The sequence below is a fragment of the Oryzias melastigma genome, linkage group LG6 (assembly GCF_002922805.2).
Source record: "Oryzias melastigma strain HK-1 linkage group LG6, ASM292280v2, whole genome shotgun sequence".
In the NCBI taxonomy this organism is placed as follows: Eukaryota; Metazoa; Chordata; class Actinopteri; order Beloniformes; family Adrianichthyidae; genus Oryzias; species Oryzias melastigma.
Genome location: NC_050517.1, coordinates 32,055,059 through 32,070,753, shown reverse-complemented (window position 1 = coordinate 32,070,753; position 15,695 = coordinate 32,055,059). Strand labels below are relative to the sequence as shown.

The following is a 15,695-nucleotide window of genomic DNA, read 5'->3' as shown; positions in this document are numbered from 1 at the left end:
CAGAGCCAGCAGTGCGTCTCCTCTCGGTTCTGACGGCGCCGCTCTGGTATCACCGGGTCATGTGACGGAGGCAGGACCGCTTTCTGGCGGGACGGATGAGGGCAAGTGTGAAAGCGGGGGCTTCCCCGGTGCAGGGGACCCCAACAATCCGCCCAAACCGGCCGAGAGCTCGGAGCAACCCGAGAGCCCGAAGGAGCTCCTCGACCTGGACAGCCACAACGCGCTGGCTCGCCATCGGAGCGTGCAGCTGCAGCCGGCGGCGCCAGGCGCCCGCCTGCCCCCCGGGTTCATGTATGACCCCCGATCCCTGCACCCGGGCATGCAGCAGGGAGGCAGAAACTCGTACCCCGGCCAGCCGTACCCCGACCCCGGACGCTTCGCCGCGCAGAGGCCCCTCCCACATCTGATGGAAGCTCTACAGCGGCCGCAGCAGCTGCCTTACTCCCCAGGCCAGGCGCGCATGGCCGTGTACAGACACGTCCGGCCTGGGGGGCACTTTCAGGGAATGATGGTCCCGCAGAGAGGACAAGGACCGGAGCGCTTCGTCCACCCGGGGTAAATCCGTTTGTGGGTCGTTGTGTTTGCAGCTGATAGTTTTGTGTTTGTGTCGTATTTTCACACAATAAGAAGATCTAAAAAACTTTTATCATGAAAGAATTTCAGTTTAGCTAATATTTTAGCAACATGCTAATGCTTTAGCTAATTTGTCATCTACTGAGGTCATTTTCCAGACCGCTTCGTCCCTTTCGGGGTCGCGGGGGTGCATCTACTGAGGTTTATGTGCTAATTTAGAGTTTAGCTTTTATTTTAGCAATATGCTAACATTTTTACTAATTTAGTTTACTGAGGACTTTTAGGCTATTTTGGAGTTTAGCTAGTATTTAAGCAACACATTAAATATTTTTACCTAATTGGTACTTTTTAGTGATTTTTAAGAAATTTTATTTGAAAATTTTTCAGAAATTTAGGTCAACTTCAGCGCTCTTTCATAGTTCTTTGGCTGAATTTCCAGCAAATTTAGGATTTGGAAATAGTTTTTCCATTTTCAGCAAAAAGTTTCAGCATCTTCAGCATCTACTTTCAGCTAAAGCGTTCACACCAACATTATCACAGGAAATGCACCTTTTCTAGTTTGTTTTCTACATTCTGCTCCCCTTCATTTCCTCAGAAAGATTCCTTTGTTGTTTTCTGTTTTTCCTGTGGAAATGAAGGAAAATTAATAAATAAAAAGAAACAAATATAATAGACTTAAGTTTAAAAAAGTTGATTTGCATGATTAACCTTGATTCGTTTTATCTTCGTAGACAGCAGATCATGACGGCTCCGGGCAGTCCTGGAAGTAAACAGATGTTATGAAGGAAAACATCAGAGTACGTAAACATCCTCATTTAAGTTTTATGTATAAAACTTTACTTTAGTTTCTTTTTTAACCCAATTTAAGATGATTGAAGTATTGATGGCTGAAACGCTGGAGGATCCAGATGTTTTCTAAAGTGTCGGTTCTTATCTTCTCGTTTCAGATGCGTCATAAGATGTCCTGGAAATGCGAAGAGTTTTACTGACCGAACGACTTAAACCACTTCCCGCCGTCGAATGAAAACGGCGGTCATTTCCCGCTCCTGCTTCCAGGCGCCACGCTGTGAAGCTCCGTGGAGCTGAAGGGAATCCGACCCTCGCTTCGTCTTCCTGGAGGGAAACTCTCAACCACTAGGTCAACCTGTCGAGCACGGGGGGGGGGGCTGCCTTTGCAAACACTGGATGTACGAACTGAGAAACAATCGGAGCTGAGCTACTGACTGAACTGTGACCAAGAAGAAAAGGGACTGCTGGTTTCACCGCCATCTTTTATTCCGACCATATCTCGTAAACTCAGGTGTAGAAGAGGAGGTTCTCCGGAGCCGCGCGCCTTTGTTTGTCCATGATGAATGTATGCGTGAACGTGCAGACGCTGCTGCACAGCCGATCTGAGGACCGAAGCGTTCCTCTCCACCCCAACTCTACAAACATCAACCAGAATATGCATCTTTCAGAGCGGCCTTCACTTCCACGATTGTCTCTGCAGAGTCTGTTATGCACTACTGACTCTCTCTCTTCAGTCCTACGAAAACTGAGTGGCCTTCGCTAGCGCAACGCTAGCCGTCGCATCTGAACGCAGAAACGTTCACTCCCCGGTACAGAGACGGAAATGCGCCGACGCCGACGTGTTCCACTCTGCTGTTCCTTTAGGGCCGTCTTCCACGTCGCTGAATGTTTCCTCCTAATGTCAATACTAAAGTTATCCTCAGGGTGTACAGATTATAAATATACGGGTATTGTTGTAAAAAAAAAAAATGAAAAAAAAAGATTTGAAGGTGCGGCTGATTGGATTGTACATAAAGTTTGACTGTTAACTGGAAAAATGAAATCTGCAATTTTCACACATTTGTTTTTTGTTGTAATCCTATCAGAAATGAATTTTGAAAAGCTGTTTTTTAACAAAACTTTAGTGATCGACGACCCTGCAGGTGAAGTTCAGCAGCAAACAGAATGAAAACGTGAATCTACCTCAGATAGCCGCTCTGTGGCTTCTTTAGAGTCCTTCTGTCGCGCCGGAGATGTTCAGGACATAGAAATAATAGTTTTAGGATTCTGGCGGTTTGTGCAGCTCTGGAGCCGACGGAGCTTATGAAAATCTGTAAAGAAGTCGGACTTCAGATCTCCAAATCGAAGTGTTTTGTCTTCATGTATTTGAATGGAGTTTCCTATTAATCAAATAGATTAGATTAGAAGAGGACCGTCGGTCTGGGGTCTGCAGCCAACCAAAAACAGGTTCAAAACTATTTTAGAGGCTGTGGGACTTTTTCATTAGAAAACGTGAGTGAGTCAAATGGAGCCACAGAGGAGGTAGTCTTCATTATTGCTGTTTAATGTATGAAGGGCTTAAACATCTGATTGGGATTTCAATCTGTTGTACACAACTGTCTCTCTGTGAAAGTGTGTTTGTTGTGTAGAACCTGAAGACTGGAAACCAGGATTCCGGTCTTTTCTCTGCTGTTTTCTCTGCTGCACTAGTGAAAACCATTTAGACGTGAATAAATGTGAATCATATTTATTTGTTTTTTTTTTCAGGAATTTTTGTAAAAAAATTTTAGACTTGTTTTAATATAAATGTGGCGTCTCCTTTTTTTTTCTTGTTTTTAAGCGGCTGCCCTTTACCTCAGTAGCATGGTGACATTGAGAGGAAGGGGCGGGGCTTCATTTTGTTTACATGTTCTTATCTGACAGATTATTTTCAAAATGGAATGGAGTATTTTCTATACTGTTTTAGAAATAAATCATTTTTCCTAAACTGCACTTTATGTGGTCCTTTTTTATTCTTGAAAAAAGGGTTTTATTTGTATTTTAAAATGTTTTATTCTCAGTATTGGTTGTGGTTATATAAAGACAAAATAAGACTTATGAAGAACAAACATTTTATTTTCAAACAGTTTGTCAGTGTTTTCTGTTCAACACTTGTTCACAGGTGTGACTGTTGCTCTTCTTGTGGCCTGCAGGGGGCAGTGTTTTCACCTTTAAACTCAATGTTCTTTTGTTCAGGTTGAAAGGGGGACAATTTGGCAGCAGGGAGAATGCAAATGGGGCTTTCAGTTCCTTAAATTGAGCCTAATTAAGCATTTTTTTTCTTTTAGAAAGGGGAAAAAATACAAAGATGGACTAAAGTTGTCCCAACGGTAAAAATGGTCATTTACTTTGTTGTTACAACCTTTAAAACTAAAAACGATATTTAATTTTTGTTTTTACGATACAAATCCTTTTTTTCCCCACAAAAAAGTTAAATGATTGTTCTCAATTTTTCATTTCTATTCCATCCTATCAAATATCTGCTTTTACAATAAGAACCGCATAAATTTGTAATTTTGATTTATTTCCTGTTTTTTTATAAATTTGCGAAAGCACCTATTTTATGTCTCGCCTGTAAATCGCTCATTTTCACGTTTTTTTCCTCCATTTTTGTTTTGAATTTTACATTTCAACGTGTTTTCCCTACCAGCGCCGTGGTAAAAATATCCCCTCGTCTTTGTCTTGCAGGCAAATGTTTGCACCCTTTGAGCCGCTCAAACAACCGCAGCTCTGTCAGATTTGGTTGCCTGCAAGTCTATGAACTGGGGAAATCTTAGCATGCAGTTGCCACTAATCGGTCAGTCTGTCAAGCAGACCCTACTGTTGTTTTGAACGCTGTCACCGTCAGGATTCTGCTTTTTATCACTTTTGAGCGTCGTCCTGTCGAAAACAACGATAATATTTTTGTTTAGGTGAGTTTATTTGAGATTTTCTGATGTAAAGCGAACTATTTGTATCATATCTGGCTTTACAGTTCGGTCAGCTGCTGCTCTGGTACCGTAAACACTGAAGACTGCGCACGAAATACGATGAAATAAAACTAACTGTAGCCAGTTTCTTTCAGCCTTATTAGTTTGACGTGTTCCTCATAATAAAAAGATAACTGCTATTGCATTTATCAGCTGAAGTGTCAGTGCGCATGCGTGGAGCAGCTTTTCCTTTGTTCCAGTCTATGGTTCCTGCTGAAGTTTCTTTTTTGCAGAAGCAGACCCTCTCAGTTCTGTTTCCTCTCCTGCAGCCTCCCATCATGCTCCAGCTGGGGTTGGTGCTCTGCTGCCTGACCTTTGCGGCCTCAATCCCTGACCCCCGGCAGAGGGAGGCTCTCATCCAGCTGGAGTCCTCCATGCAGACAGGAGGGCAGATGGTGCTGACCGACGCCGAGCAGGAGCTGGATGCCCACTTCTTCAAAATGAAGCAGGAGGAGATGGCGAGGGCCGCATTTCCTCCCGCCGTGCACTTTTTCCGAGCTAGAGACCTCATCAGGAGGAGCCCCATCTTCAGTCTGCTGCAGGAGATGCCCAAAGGTAACACCCAGCCTGGAACTGTGTCGTTGTTGCATGAAAGTGCACACTTTTGGATCCATCGGTATGTTCTTCATTATAGGCGGCGCTCTTCACGTCCACGACTTCTCCATGGTGGACGTGGATTGGTTGGTGATGAATGCAACTTATCGGCCGCACTGCTACATGTGCTGCACCGACAACCAGTCCATCCGCTTCATCTTCTCGTCTCGGCGACCCAAACCTCTCCCGCGCTGCTCGCCATGGACGCTGCTGGAAGAGCTCCGGGCCAAAATGGTCAACTCCACAGACCTGGACAGCAGGTGACCTTTTGTACAAAAGTATCTGTCATTTGACATTTACTGATGTCATCTTCCTTTAGAAAATATTCAGATTTCTCTTGTTTCCTCTTTAGTGTCCAACAGAACAGGTATGGAGCTATTCTGGGGCCGTAAATATTTGAAACCCAAATGAAACAAATAGAAAAAAAAATTTGTTTTTTTTGGCCAAAAAAATGTAAAATGTCCAAAATGTTTTGCTATTCTAAAATAAACTTAATTGTTTTCAGTTTCAAATGTTCGGTTTTTAGGTTTCAAAACTTAACATTTCAATTTCATATCTTTTTTTTTTTTGCTTTCGACTCTTTTTTTTAGTTTTCGAATCTGAACATTTCAAAACTTTGGCCTCATTGTGGCATGTTTAGTAGTGTTTCGGAAGCGATTTCTACGTGTTAAAACTCTGCATTTTACACCCGTCTTGGGACAACTTCAGACCATGATAGTTCAGACCAAACAGCCATTTTCTGACGGTAATTAGGCGTGTTTGAGATCCCCGGCGCCTCGCCTGCATCGTCGGCGAGACTAAGCTGCTGCTGGAGGGGGCGGAGAAAGGCGTCTGAGATGAGGGTGAACGACGAGACTGTACGAGATCAAGGAGTTGGGGGTTGTCCTTAACATTCAGTTGAAAGTTAATAAGCCACTCCTCCTAGTATGATTTGTGCTGTTGTGTCTTTTATATTATTTTTTTAACATATTTTAGAGTAAAACTGTTAATAAAATAGCCACGGGATTCATTGCATGTGCACTATCCCAAATAAATAAATAAAATTAAATTAAAGTTAGGTTTTAGAGACAACAATAACAAATATAACCACAGATTATTTGAAATCTTGTTTATTTTTTCATCAGTGATTCACTACCTTCCAGAAAAAGTAAAAAAATACACCGATGTCCTTCATTTAGCAACAGTTATTTCACACCGAACTACAAGAACTGTGTGGACACAGTTTCCCACAATGCATTGTTTTGTAGTCCTGTAGGCGACCTGCAGCCAGCGCAGTACCTATTTTCTGGCTGCGCTGGCTTAGGAAGGCGTCTTGAAACCTTCGTGACGGCGCACATTTGACGTCAGTGTAAGAAACTAACCAACATGCACCGCAATCTAGGTGATCTGGATCTCAAACACGCCTAGTATCTCAGTTCTCAGAGTCAGTGATTGCATCAGGACTGAAGCTACCACCCTCATCAATTTTGATTGGTCCTCGTGTTAGCCCCGCCCCAATGCGCTACAACAGGGCCAAAAGTTTTGAAACTGAAATTTTTAGATTTGAAAACGGAAAAAAAATACATGAAAATGAAAAAAAAATTGAAACTGAAAAAAGTTTTAAAATTGAAATTTTGAAACCTAATAAAAATCATATTTGAAGCTAAAAATAATTAAATGTATTTTAGAATTGCAAAAAGTTTTGGACTTTTTACATTTTTTGGGGGGGGCAGACACCAATACTTTTTCTTTTTTTTTTATTTGGGTTTCAATTATTTATGCCCCCAATATGTGTTGTCCAAAATTACTTTTTGAGAAGAATTTGAGAACTAAACATCTGGCTCCAACATGGCGGCCTCCATGTCATGGAAATATGGCTATTTTCATCTGCTGGGTTTTTAAGGATAATTTAAAATTTAGCTTCTATCTTAGCAACAGGCTAACATTTAATTTAGTTTACTGAGGAATTTCAGGCTATTTTGGAGTTAGCTAGCATTTAATCAAGAGGCTAGCTTTTTGGCACCTATTGTGGTTTTTGGGGGGCTAATTTTGAGTTTGGCTCCTATTTAAGCAACACAGTAAATTAAAATTAAAATTGGCATGTATTAGGAATCTTTAAGAAATTTCACTACAAAATTTTCATAAATTTAGGTCAACTTCTGCGCTCTTTCATAGTTCTTTAACAAAATTTCCAGTCTTTTAGCAAATTTAACATTTTGCAAATAGCTTTTGCATTTTCAGCAAATCCCTTCAGCAATTAAAGTCAATTTTTTCACCATTTTTCAGCAACAAGTTTCACCATCTTCAGTCAGCAAAAAGCGTTCACACGAGCATTATTGCAGGTGATGAAACTTTTCTAGTTGCATGTTTTTCCTTCTCAGCATCAAGCAAAACCTGACGCTCTTCACCGAGCAGGATCCAGAGGAAGCATATCCCAGCCAGGACGTGGTGTGGGACCGCTTCGAGCAGACCTTCGCCGCCGTGTGGGGGCTGGTCACTTACGCTCCAGTCTTCAGGGACTATTTCTACCAGGGCCTCACTCAGTTCTACCTGGACAACGTCATGTATCTGGAGCTGCGCGCCCTCCTCCCAGAGGTATGAAACATTCTCCGAGTCTTCACCGTCGTGGTCTTCAGCTCCGGTTGCTGACGTGCAGGTTTACGAGTTGGACGGCAGCGCCCACGACAGAGCCTGGACTCTGAAGACCTACCGGGACGTCACCGAACAGTTCAAAAACCAACACCCAGACTTTTTTGGAGCTAGAATCATCTTCACAGTCAACAGGTGGAGCTCATAAAATAATAGATTTTTAATTTAAAGAGAAAACCAAACCTCAAAGGTCTTTGTTGTTCAGAGGAGTGAATCTGTCGGTGATGACTGAAGTCGTGGAGGAGGCCATGAAGCTGCAGAGGAGCTTCCCTGATACTCTGGCCGGGTTTGACCTGGTGAGATGAACTTCTGAGGAGTCCTCAGAGGAGCAGAAGGAGGAAGATGCTAACATTGTTCTCGCATGCACAGGTGGGCCGGGAGGACAGCGGCAGACCGCTGTGGTACTTCAGAGAGGCTCTGTCCCTGCCTGCAGAGCGGGGGATCGAGCTGCCTTTCTTTTTCCATGCTGGGGAGACAGGTGAGCTCCTGGGGGGTGGATGTGGAGCCGCTCGATTAGATCTGCTGCTGAAAAAACTGTCATGTGAGAGTTTCTGTCTCTTACTTCACCAGTAATATGGAGTAAGTTCGGTTTTTAGGGTTTGAATTAGGGTTCCTGTGTGCATGGTTCACAAAATTGTAACAAACAAAACTTTAAATTAGAACGTGCACAATATAAGATGACAGTTTAGTGTTTGTGAGATTTAACAGTTTACATTTTTGTAGTTTTAGAAGATTTCAGAGAAAAATACATGTAGGAGTCTGTCCTTTACCGTTTGGCTAATAAAGGCTTTCTATCAGTTTTTCTTGGGCTAATTTTTAGTTTAGCTAATATTTCAACCAGCTAGCTAGCTATTTGGGTAATTTATGCTTTTTTCAAGTTTATCCTCTATTTTGGAATTTAGCTAATATTTCAGCTACATGCTAGCTGTTTTGGCTAAATTAGACATTTTACCAGTCTTGTATGCTAATTTGGCATTTAGCTAATATTTTAGCGTCATGGTAGCTGTTTTGGCAAATTTGGGCTTTTTCAGGTTTCTTTGAGCTATTTTGGAGTTTAGCTAATATTTTAGCTACATGCTGGCTGTTTTTGTCTTTTTCAGGTTTTTTAGGCTTTTTTTGGAGTTGAGCTAATAATATTTCAACTAGTTAGCTAGCTACTTTGGTAATTTATGCTTTTTTCAAGTTTATCAGCTATTTTGGAGTTTAGCTAATATTTCAGCTAGCTGTTTTGGATGAATTCGACATTTTCCTAGTCCATTTAGCTAATATTTTAGCTAGCTACCAGCTTCAGCATATTAGCTATCCATTTCAGCATCTTCAGCGGCCAAATTCAGCTTACGGCATTCACACTAGCGTTATCACAGGTAATGCTATATATCTAGTTTTAAACCACATTTGTTTAAAACTTTAACCACTTGAGTCAAATTTACTAAAATAAAAAACTTTTATTTGACTAACTATAAATCAAAAACACAAATTTAAAGAACATTTCTACAGAATTTATAACAGTAAATTAAACCTTTTTTTGCTTAGTTGTTTGACATGTTCAAAATCTAAACAGAAAGGACAAAACTTAAATGAGTAATCTATTAATTATTCAAACTTTAACTTTTTTAGATCTTGAAGGCACCGATGTGGATCAGAACCTTTTGGACGCTCTGCTCTTGAACACATCACGTATCGGTCATGGTTTCGCTCTGGTCCGTCACCCTGTAGCCAAGGATCTGTCCAGGAAGAGGGGCGTGGCCGTGGAAGTGTGCCCCGTCTCCAACCAGGTTCGTGAGTCGCTCTAGTCTGATCCAAGTTGTACGTTTATTTCCTCGTAGAGTTCACATGTGCTGATTCAGGTGTTGAAGCTGGTGAAAGATCTGCGAAACCATCCGGCAGCAGCGCTGATGTCAGAGAATCACCCCGTGGTCATCAGCTCTGATGACCCCGCCCTGTTCGGCGCCTCTGGCCTCTCTTATGACTTCTATGAAGCTTTTGTGGGTTTAGGAGGAATCAAGTCCAACATCGCTTCACTGAAGCAGTTAGCGATAAACTCTTTCAGGTAAGGCTCAGCTGAGGAGTGTATGAATATGGTCGGTGTGTAGTCTTTCTATGGAAGTGTTTTACATTCAATACACAAAGAATTTTGTTTTTTAAAATATTTGCTTTTAAATGCTTTTAAAACTTTTTTTTTGCTTTTAAAAATATTTTTGTGTTTTTATTCAAAATTATTTTTCTGTGTTTAAAAAAAAAAAAGATTTTCGGTGTGTTTTTTCAAAAACATTTTTGGTGTGTTTTTTCAAAAACATTTTTGGTGTGTTTTCCCAATTTTTTTTTCAGTTTTAAAAACCAAACACTTTTTTTGGTGTCTTTATGACAAAAAAATTCTGTTTTTTAGCTTTTTTGTGTGTTTTCAAAAAATAATTTGGTGTGTTTTTCGAAAAAAGATTTTTGGTGTTTTTCAATACATTTCTTTTTATTTTTTTCCTCTAATTTTTTTGAACAACAAAATTTTGAGAAGTTTAGAACAATTTTACAGAAAACTAAAATAAATTTTGAAAAGTAACAAAAAATATCTAAAAAAAAAGTCAAACATTTTTAAAATCAAACTGGGATTAAGGGGAAATTAAGCTAACATCTACAAAGTGAAAAACTCAACAGTTGTGGGTTATTGTAATATAAAGAGTGAAAGTTTTCAGATTATTTGAAAATTTATTTAAAGTCTGTGTTAATACAAATACGTGTCCGTGAGACGGTTTAGATTTTTGTGTTGAGTTGTAGATAAATCAAATAGATTTTATGTTGCGCTTTGTTGACTGTCCCTGGCGGTCTCTACAGCTTCATGTGTAGGAGGCGGAGCCTATTTAACTAATAACTCTGGTTTACTGCAACCAAATTTAATCTTGTTCTTAAATGAACTCAGAAAATATGATTTAGAGAAAACCTTGAAAGAATGATCTCAGAAAACATCTTTTTTTTGTTTGTGAACACAATATGTTTCCATATTGTTCTGACCTTTAACTCTTTTTTTCTTGTAGGTATAGTTCTTTAAATCCAAAGCAGAAGATTGAAGCTCTGGTTCTGTGGCAGAGAAGATGGAATAAGTTTGTCTCTGAACACGTTTAATAACAAACAGACATTTCTCTGTTTTCAGTGTTTCAGAAGGTTTGACTCTTTGCACTTACATTAACAGAATAAAGCGGCAGAACAAATCCTCTTTTATTAAGTGAAAGATCTGCTGAGCTTCAGGATCTGATCTGACAGGAGATCAGAGAGATGTTGTGTTTGAATACTTTTACAACACTTACATGGAAAGGATGTGAAGCAACAACGAACACGTTTTAGGATCAAAACGTATCAGATCAAAATGGAGAAAAAAGGGAAAATGATTTTTAAAAGACTAAAATGATAAAAACGTTCACAGCTTCCGTTAAATATTTTAACGTTTCTTTACAGAATGAGTTTTTTTGGGGATGTTGTCATTATCGGCATCGTCTGTACTGGTATAACTGTGTCATATATAAAGATTTGTGTCAGGGCTTCTAAATTTTTTTTTTAATTCTTTGTGGTGTTAAATTGTGTATTTTTCATTTGTGCTTGCTGATTTTTTTTATTTTTTTGTGGGGTAAATAATATATTGAAGTTTTCTGCTGTTTTCCTGCGACAGGTTTGCACTAAAGCTTTATTTTGTGAACACTTCTGGCTGTTTGAACAACTGTGACTGTGATAAAGACAACTTTAGGTGGTAATTTAATAAAAAAACCTGAGCTTGTGTGTTATTTTTAAATCAGGGTCATCAGTTTTTCTGGAAGAGTTTTGCTCATCATCTGCTGCAGGTGTTGAATTTGGAGAAGAAGCTCTCGTCGATCTGGCCCCTCTCGATATCCGGTTTCCTGTGAACAGAGCGACAGGAAGCAGATGTGTCAGACGTCACACTGATGGGCTGTGAGGCTCTCTGGATTTCACTGACTGCTGCTTGTGCGTCTGGGCCAGATGAACGTTGGTGCTGTCCAGCTGTCGCCTCAGCTGCTTGCTGATCCGGGCCTGCCGCCGCTCCATCAGCAGAGCGGCGCGGGCCGAGTCCAGGCGGACGCGATCGAAGCGCTCGTCCTCCTGTTTTCTCTCCAGCTCCAGTCTCTACAGGAGCACAGAAGTCAGCAGACGATCATCTTCATCTAGAGTCCAGGTCTGCTGCCTTCAACCATCATCTTCATCTAGAGTCCAGGTCTGCTGCCTTATCGCTCTAGTTTCTTACAGACCAGAACTCGACCAGAAACACAAAGTCCCACTTAATCATTTCAAAATGCTCAATATTTAGGCTTTTGTGTTGATTAAACATTTATTTATGCTGTTTTGAATATTTTAATAATATAATTTATAACTTATTTTATTTTTGACAGCAGCACACGCTAGTTCCTTTCAAAATAAAACCCATCCTGTGTCAAGAAAAGGTCCTCCTGCAGCAGCGTGCACGAGGTTTGTTAGGCTAATTTAGAGTTTAGCTAATGTGTTGCTACTAGCTAGCTATTTTAGCTAATTCAGGCTTTTTTCAGTTTTTATTCTATTTTGGAGTTTAGCTAATTTTTCAGTTCCCTGACCTATTTTTTTTGGGGGGGGGTTAGAGGGGGTTAGAGTTCAGCTAATATTTCAACAACTAGCTAGCTTTTTTGGCTAATTGAGGCTTTTTTTTAAGTTTTTGGGGCTATTTTGGAGTTAAGCTAATATTTCAGCTACTTGCTAGCTGTTTTGGCTAATTTTGGCTTATTTAATTTTTAGGCTATTTTGGAGTTAAGCCAATATTTCAGCTACATGCTAGCTGAAATATTAGATAAATTAGTCATTTTTCCAGTCTTGTAGGCTAATTTGGCATTTAGCTAATATTTTAGCAAGCTCTCAGCTTAAGTGTTTTCAGCCATTAGCTTCAGCGTTTTAAGATATCAGTTTCAGCATCTTTAACGGCCACATTCAGCGTACATCATTCACACTAACGTTATCGCAGGTAATGCTATATATCGAGTTTTAAACTGCATTGTTCAAAACTTTAACCACTTTAGTGTAATTTACCAAAATAAAAAAACTTTTAGAGTTTTATTTGACTAACTATGAATTAAAAACACAAATTTAAAGAACATTTCTACAGAATTTCTGACGGTAAATGAAATGTTTTTTGCTTAGTTGTTCAAAATCTAAACAGAAAGGACAAAACTTAAATGACTAATCTTTTATCTACTCAAGCGTTAGCGTTTTTCATTAAAGGTAAAGACCCACAATAAAGGGATAAAAGAGCCACAGGTTGCAGACCCCTGATCTAGACTTTCTTTAAAATCCCACCAGAGATCAGGATTTGGTTTCACCTTCTTTTCCTGAATTTGGTATTTCTGGAACCGAATGACTTGTTGGACGGTCTCAGGGGGGGGTCTCACATCAGCACTCGGACTGAAACCCGGCACTGCAGCCGATTCCAGAACATAATCAGGGTCGTTCTGCTCCTTTAGTTGATGTTTCTCTTCAATCTGATGCAAAGACAGAAAGTGAACTCACTGGGTTAGCACAAGACAAAAAAACAAGTCGGAGTGATATGATGTACCATGGCCAGGTTGTAGTTTTTAGTGGCGATAGCAGCTTCCTTCCTTTGTTCCTTCTGGAGATGCAGACGTTCTCCTGCTGTGTTCAGGATCTCCTCTCTGCTCTGGTTGTATTTCTGGTCTGAGTTGAAGAGAAGATGAAGGTGAGAGTTTTCATTTGGACTCCCGTGTCCACATGTGAACACCTGGACACCCACCCTCCAGCTCCCGCTGACCCCTGGAGGTCTCCTGCTCCGCCTGCTGCTGGACGAGCCACTCTCTGAGCTGCTCCTTCTGCCTCTGGTGTCTGCTGCTCTTGGTCGGGTCCTCCCCCACCAGGCCCGGCAGGATCATCTGAGCGTCACTCGGGTCCATTTTCCTCCACCTGTCCGGGTCGTTCAGGTCAAACTCCGTCCGGGTCCAGGCCTGCTGGTTCTGAGACCTGAAGGCGTGCAGAGCTTCTTCCAGCTCGTGCTTCTGCTTCATCCGTCTGATCTGGAGAACGCCGGCGGCTCTGCTTTGATGGATCGCATCAGCATCTGGGATCCCAGAATATGGAGAGTATTTATCAGACGTGTTGCAAACGTTTCACAGACAGACAAAATTCTCTGATTTACAGAAACCCAAACATTTAGGTAAATTTAAAATAAAGAAAACAGGAATGTGACGATTAACCGACTTAATTGGTTTATATTCCTAAGATCCAATCAGATCGATCTGTCCGTCTGAGACAAGATTTTAATCAAATTGATCAATACAATTAAACAAACCATTAAAAAAATATTTAAATGTATTATATAAAACTTGTAAAATACCATTAAGATTGTGGTTTATTTTACCATAATGTAAAAATAGTAGAATTTCTACTAATGTTCTATTTTGTAATATTTTAATGTGGAAAAACAAAAGTGGGCTGAACTTTATCAAACTAAAATGTGAAAAATTGTTCGTTTGTACACATATTTAATGTACACTTGGTTATCTTGAAAGAAATGCAAAGAATCTGGAAAACTTCAGGGGAAGTTTATCTCTGAGTCAAACTGGTGGAAGTTTTGGATAAAAACGTCCTGGATCGATTTTAGGTCAGTTATGCTTCGAAATTAACCAATAGAATACTGAATATGAATGTTATCGGCAAATACAAATCATGAAAGGAATCAAATTGTTAAAATGAATCACTACTTCACTGTAAAAAAATACTTTAAACCTACAATGTGTACACCTTGGGGGCTCCAGCGTCTACATAATTTCCACATCCATTATTATCTAAATATGTAAGTAAAAAACCCAAATGCCATAAGACTGATTATGTAAAAGAGTTTCGTCCTCCCACAGAGCTTCTGAAGCAATGGAACGTTCCAGCAAAGAAGAAAGCTGAGAGAGACTTTTTAAAAAGATAAAACAAAACAAAAAATAAAATGATGAAAGCTGAATCGTTGTGATGTGGAAAAAAGAAAAAAGGAAAGCAAGAAAAAGAACAACAGAATTGTGAGAAAACAGTCAAAATATTATGAAGAAAAAATCCTAAAATTCTGGGAAAAATGTCCAAATTTGTCAAGAATAAATTCATAAATTATGAGAAAAACTATGCAATTGTTTAATTTAATTTGAACACTATTTTGGGGGGAAAAAATAACAACTTCCGTGTAAATTGACAACTTTTTAAGTAATAAATTAATAATTTTGTTAGTTATTCTCATATATTTATTTATTTTCTTTCATGGTGGTCCAAATATTATATCGTGAGAAAAGAAGAGAAAAGGCAAAAGCAGACGGGCAGAAAATGGTCATTTTGAGAATTTTTCTTTTTTAATTGACGCCACTACATAATGAACTGTTTTTGTTTCTTTTGGCTTCTTGAGGAAAACTTGACTTTAATGATTAATACAAACACAGCAAAGGATTGCATGTTATTGTTCACCTGGAGCCCCCAAACTGCTGGCTACATTTCATATTTAATGTTTATATGAGAGTGATGTGAGTGACCCACCAAAAGCTGCTTGTTCCTGTTTGACTTTCTCTTCTTGTCTCTTTCTTTCCTGCACCTGCTCATCCAGAGCTTCTCTGTCCACCTGTCAAACACGCGGAGATCGTCTATCAGACAGAGATGTGTCACTCGTCTGCAGAAGCAGAGACACTCACCCCCACCGTCCTGACTTTGTCGTTAAAAACTCGTTCTCGTCTCTCCGCTTCTCTGTCGCGACGCCTCTCCAGAATGAGTCTGGCCGCTCGCTCGGAGGTCAGATCGATATTCTGCATCTTCAGCCTCGATTCACAGAAAGATACGAGTTGTAGATTTCCGGTACGGGACCAGTTTGAAACAAACGCGTTGCTAGGATACCAGAAGACTCGCGGCTCTCCGTAGGACTTCGTCTACTTCCGGTTCTTCCTCTCGTTCCGCTTTTTTTTTCAATTTAAATTTAATGAACCACCAAAGAAAATAAAATTTACAAATACTAAAAACAAATGTATTTTAGTCAGTTCTTAGTGGTACGAACAAATTAATCTTTAGGGAGGATTTTTTAAAGAATTTGACAACAAAAACAAAACCCAATCCAAACAAAAAAAAATG

General features: G+C 39.9%; 3 protein-coding genes across 4 annotated transcripts in view; 2 read left to right on the top strand and 1 right to left on the bottom strand.

The window, feature by feature from the left end:
* The window catches only part of LOC112152539 (cat eye syndrome critical region protein 2 homolog), a gene marked incomplete in the record, with an annotated part of 51,409 nt that extends 48,076 nt beyond the window's left edge, over window positions 1-3,333 (top strand). Inside the window, 3 exon segments of the mRNA XM_024282189.2 lie at window positions 1-555; window positions 1,305-1,370; window positions 1,521-3,333. Coding sequence (XP_024137957.1) covers window positions 1-555; window positions 1,305-1,356 — 607 coding nt within the window.
* A 735-nt stretch (window positions 3,334-4,068) lies between these two features.
* On the top strand, window positions 4,069-11,331 carry ada2a (adenosine deaminase 2a). Its single transcript, XM_024282192.2, has 10 exons — window positions 4,069-4,292; window positions 4,619-4,904; window positions 4,984-5,203; window positions 7,304-7,517; window positions 7,579-7,706; window positions 7,777-7,867; window positions 7,941-8,049; window positions 9,189-9,346; window positions 9,419-9,621; window positions 10,598-11,331. Exons 2-10 carry the CDS (start codon window positions 4,628-4,630, stop codon window positions 10,683-10,685), a joined length of 1,488 nt encoding a protein of 495 aa, XP_024137960.1. The 5' UTR covers window positions 4,069-4,292; window positions 4,619-4,627; the 3' UTR covers window positions 10,686-11,331.
* ribc2 (RIB43A domain with coiled-coils 2) lies at window positions 11,107-15,482 on the bottom strand. Of its 2 annotated transcripts, none has more exons than XM_024282194.2 (7): window positions 15,266-15,482; window positions 15,114-15,195; window positions 13,342-13,662; window positions 13,147-13,265; window positions 12,983-13,072; window positions 11,530-11,696; window positions 11,107-11,452 (listed from the first exon to the last, which is right to left on the bottom strand). In XM_024282194.2, the coding sequence occupies exons 1-7, from the start codon at window positions 15,380-15,382 to the stop codon at window positions 11,383-11,385; spliced, it is 966 nt and encodes a 321-aa protein (XP_024137962.1). In that variant the 5' UTR covers window positions 15,383-15,482; the 3' UTR covers window positions 11,107-11,382. The 2 variants fall into 2 exon arrangements, with proteins under 2 accessions (XP_024137962.1, XP_024137961.1); XM_024282193.2 differs by having other exon boundaries at window positions 12,914-13,072; window positions 15,266-15,481.
* Window positions 15,483-15,695: the final 213 nt, after the last annotated feature.

Bases quoted from the DNA above. Each gene is read 5' to 3' on its own strand.
- ada2a (XM_024282192.2), top strand. From the start codon at position 4,628: ATGCTCCAGCTGGGGTTGGTGCTCTGCTGCCTGACCTTTGCGGCCTCA. The intron at 4,905-4,983 runs GTAACACCCAGC...TCTTCATTATAG, and splicing joins GCTGCAGGAGATGCCCAAAG to GCGGCGCTCTTCACGTCCAC. The intron at 7,707-7,776 runs GTGGAGCTCATA...TTTGTTGTTCAG, and splicing joins ATCATCTTCACAGTCAACAG to AGGAGTGAATCTGTCGGTGA.
- ribc2 (XM_024282193.2), bottom strand. From the start codon at position 15,382: ATGCAGAATATCGATCTGACCTCCGAGCGAGCGGCCAGACTCATTCTG. The intron at 15,196-15,265 runs GTGAGTGTCTCT...CGTGTTTGACAG, and splicing joins ACAAAGTCAGGACGGTGGGG to GTGGACAGAGAAGCTCTGGA. The intron at 13,266-13,341 runs GTGGGTGTCCAG...TCTTCAACTCAG, and splicing joins GGGTCAGCGGGAGCTGGAGG to ACCAGAAATACAACCAGAGC.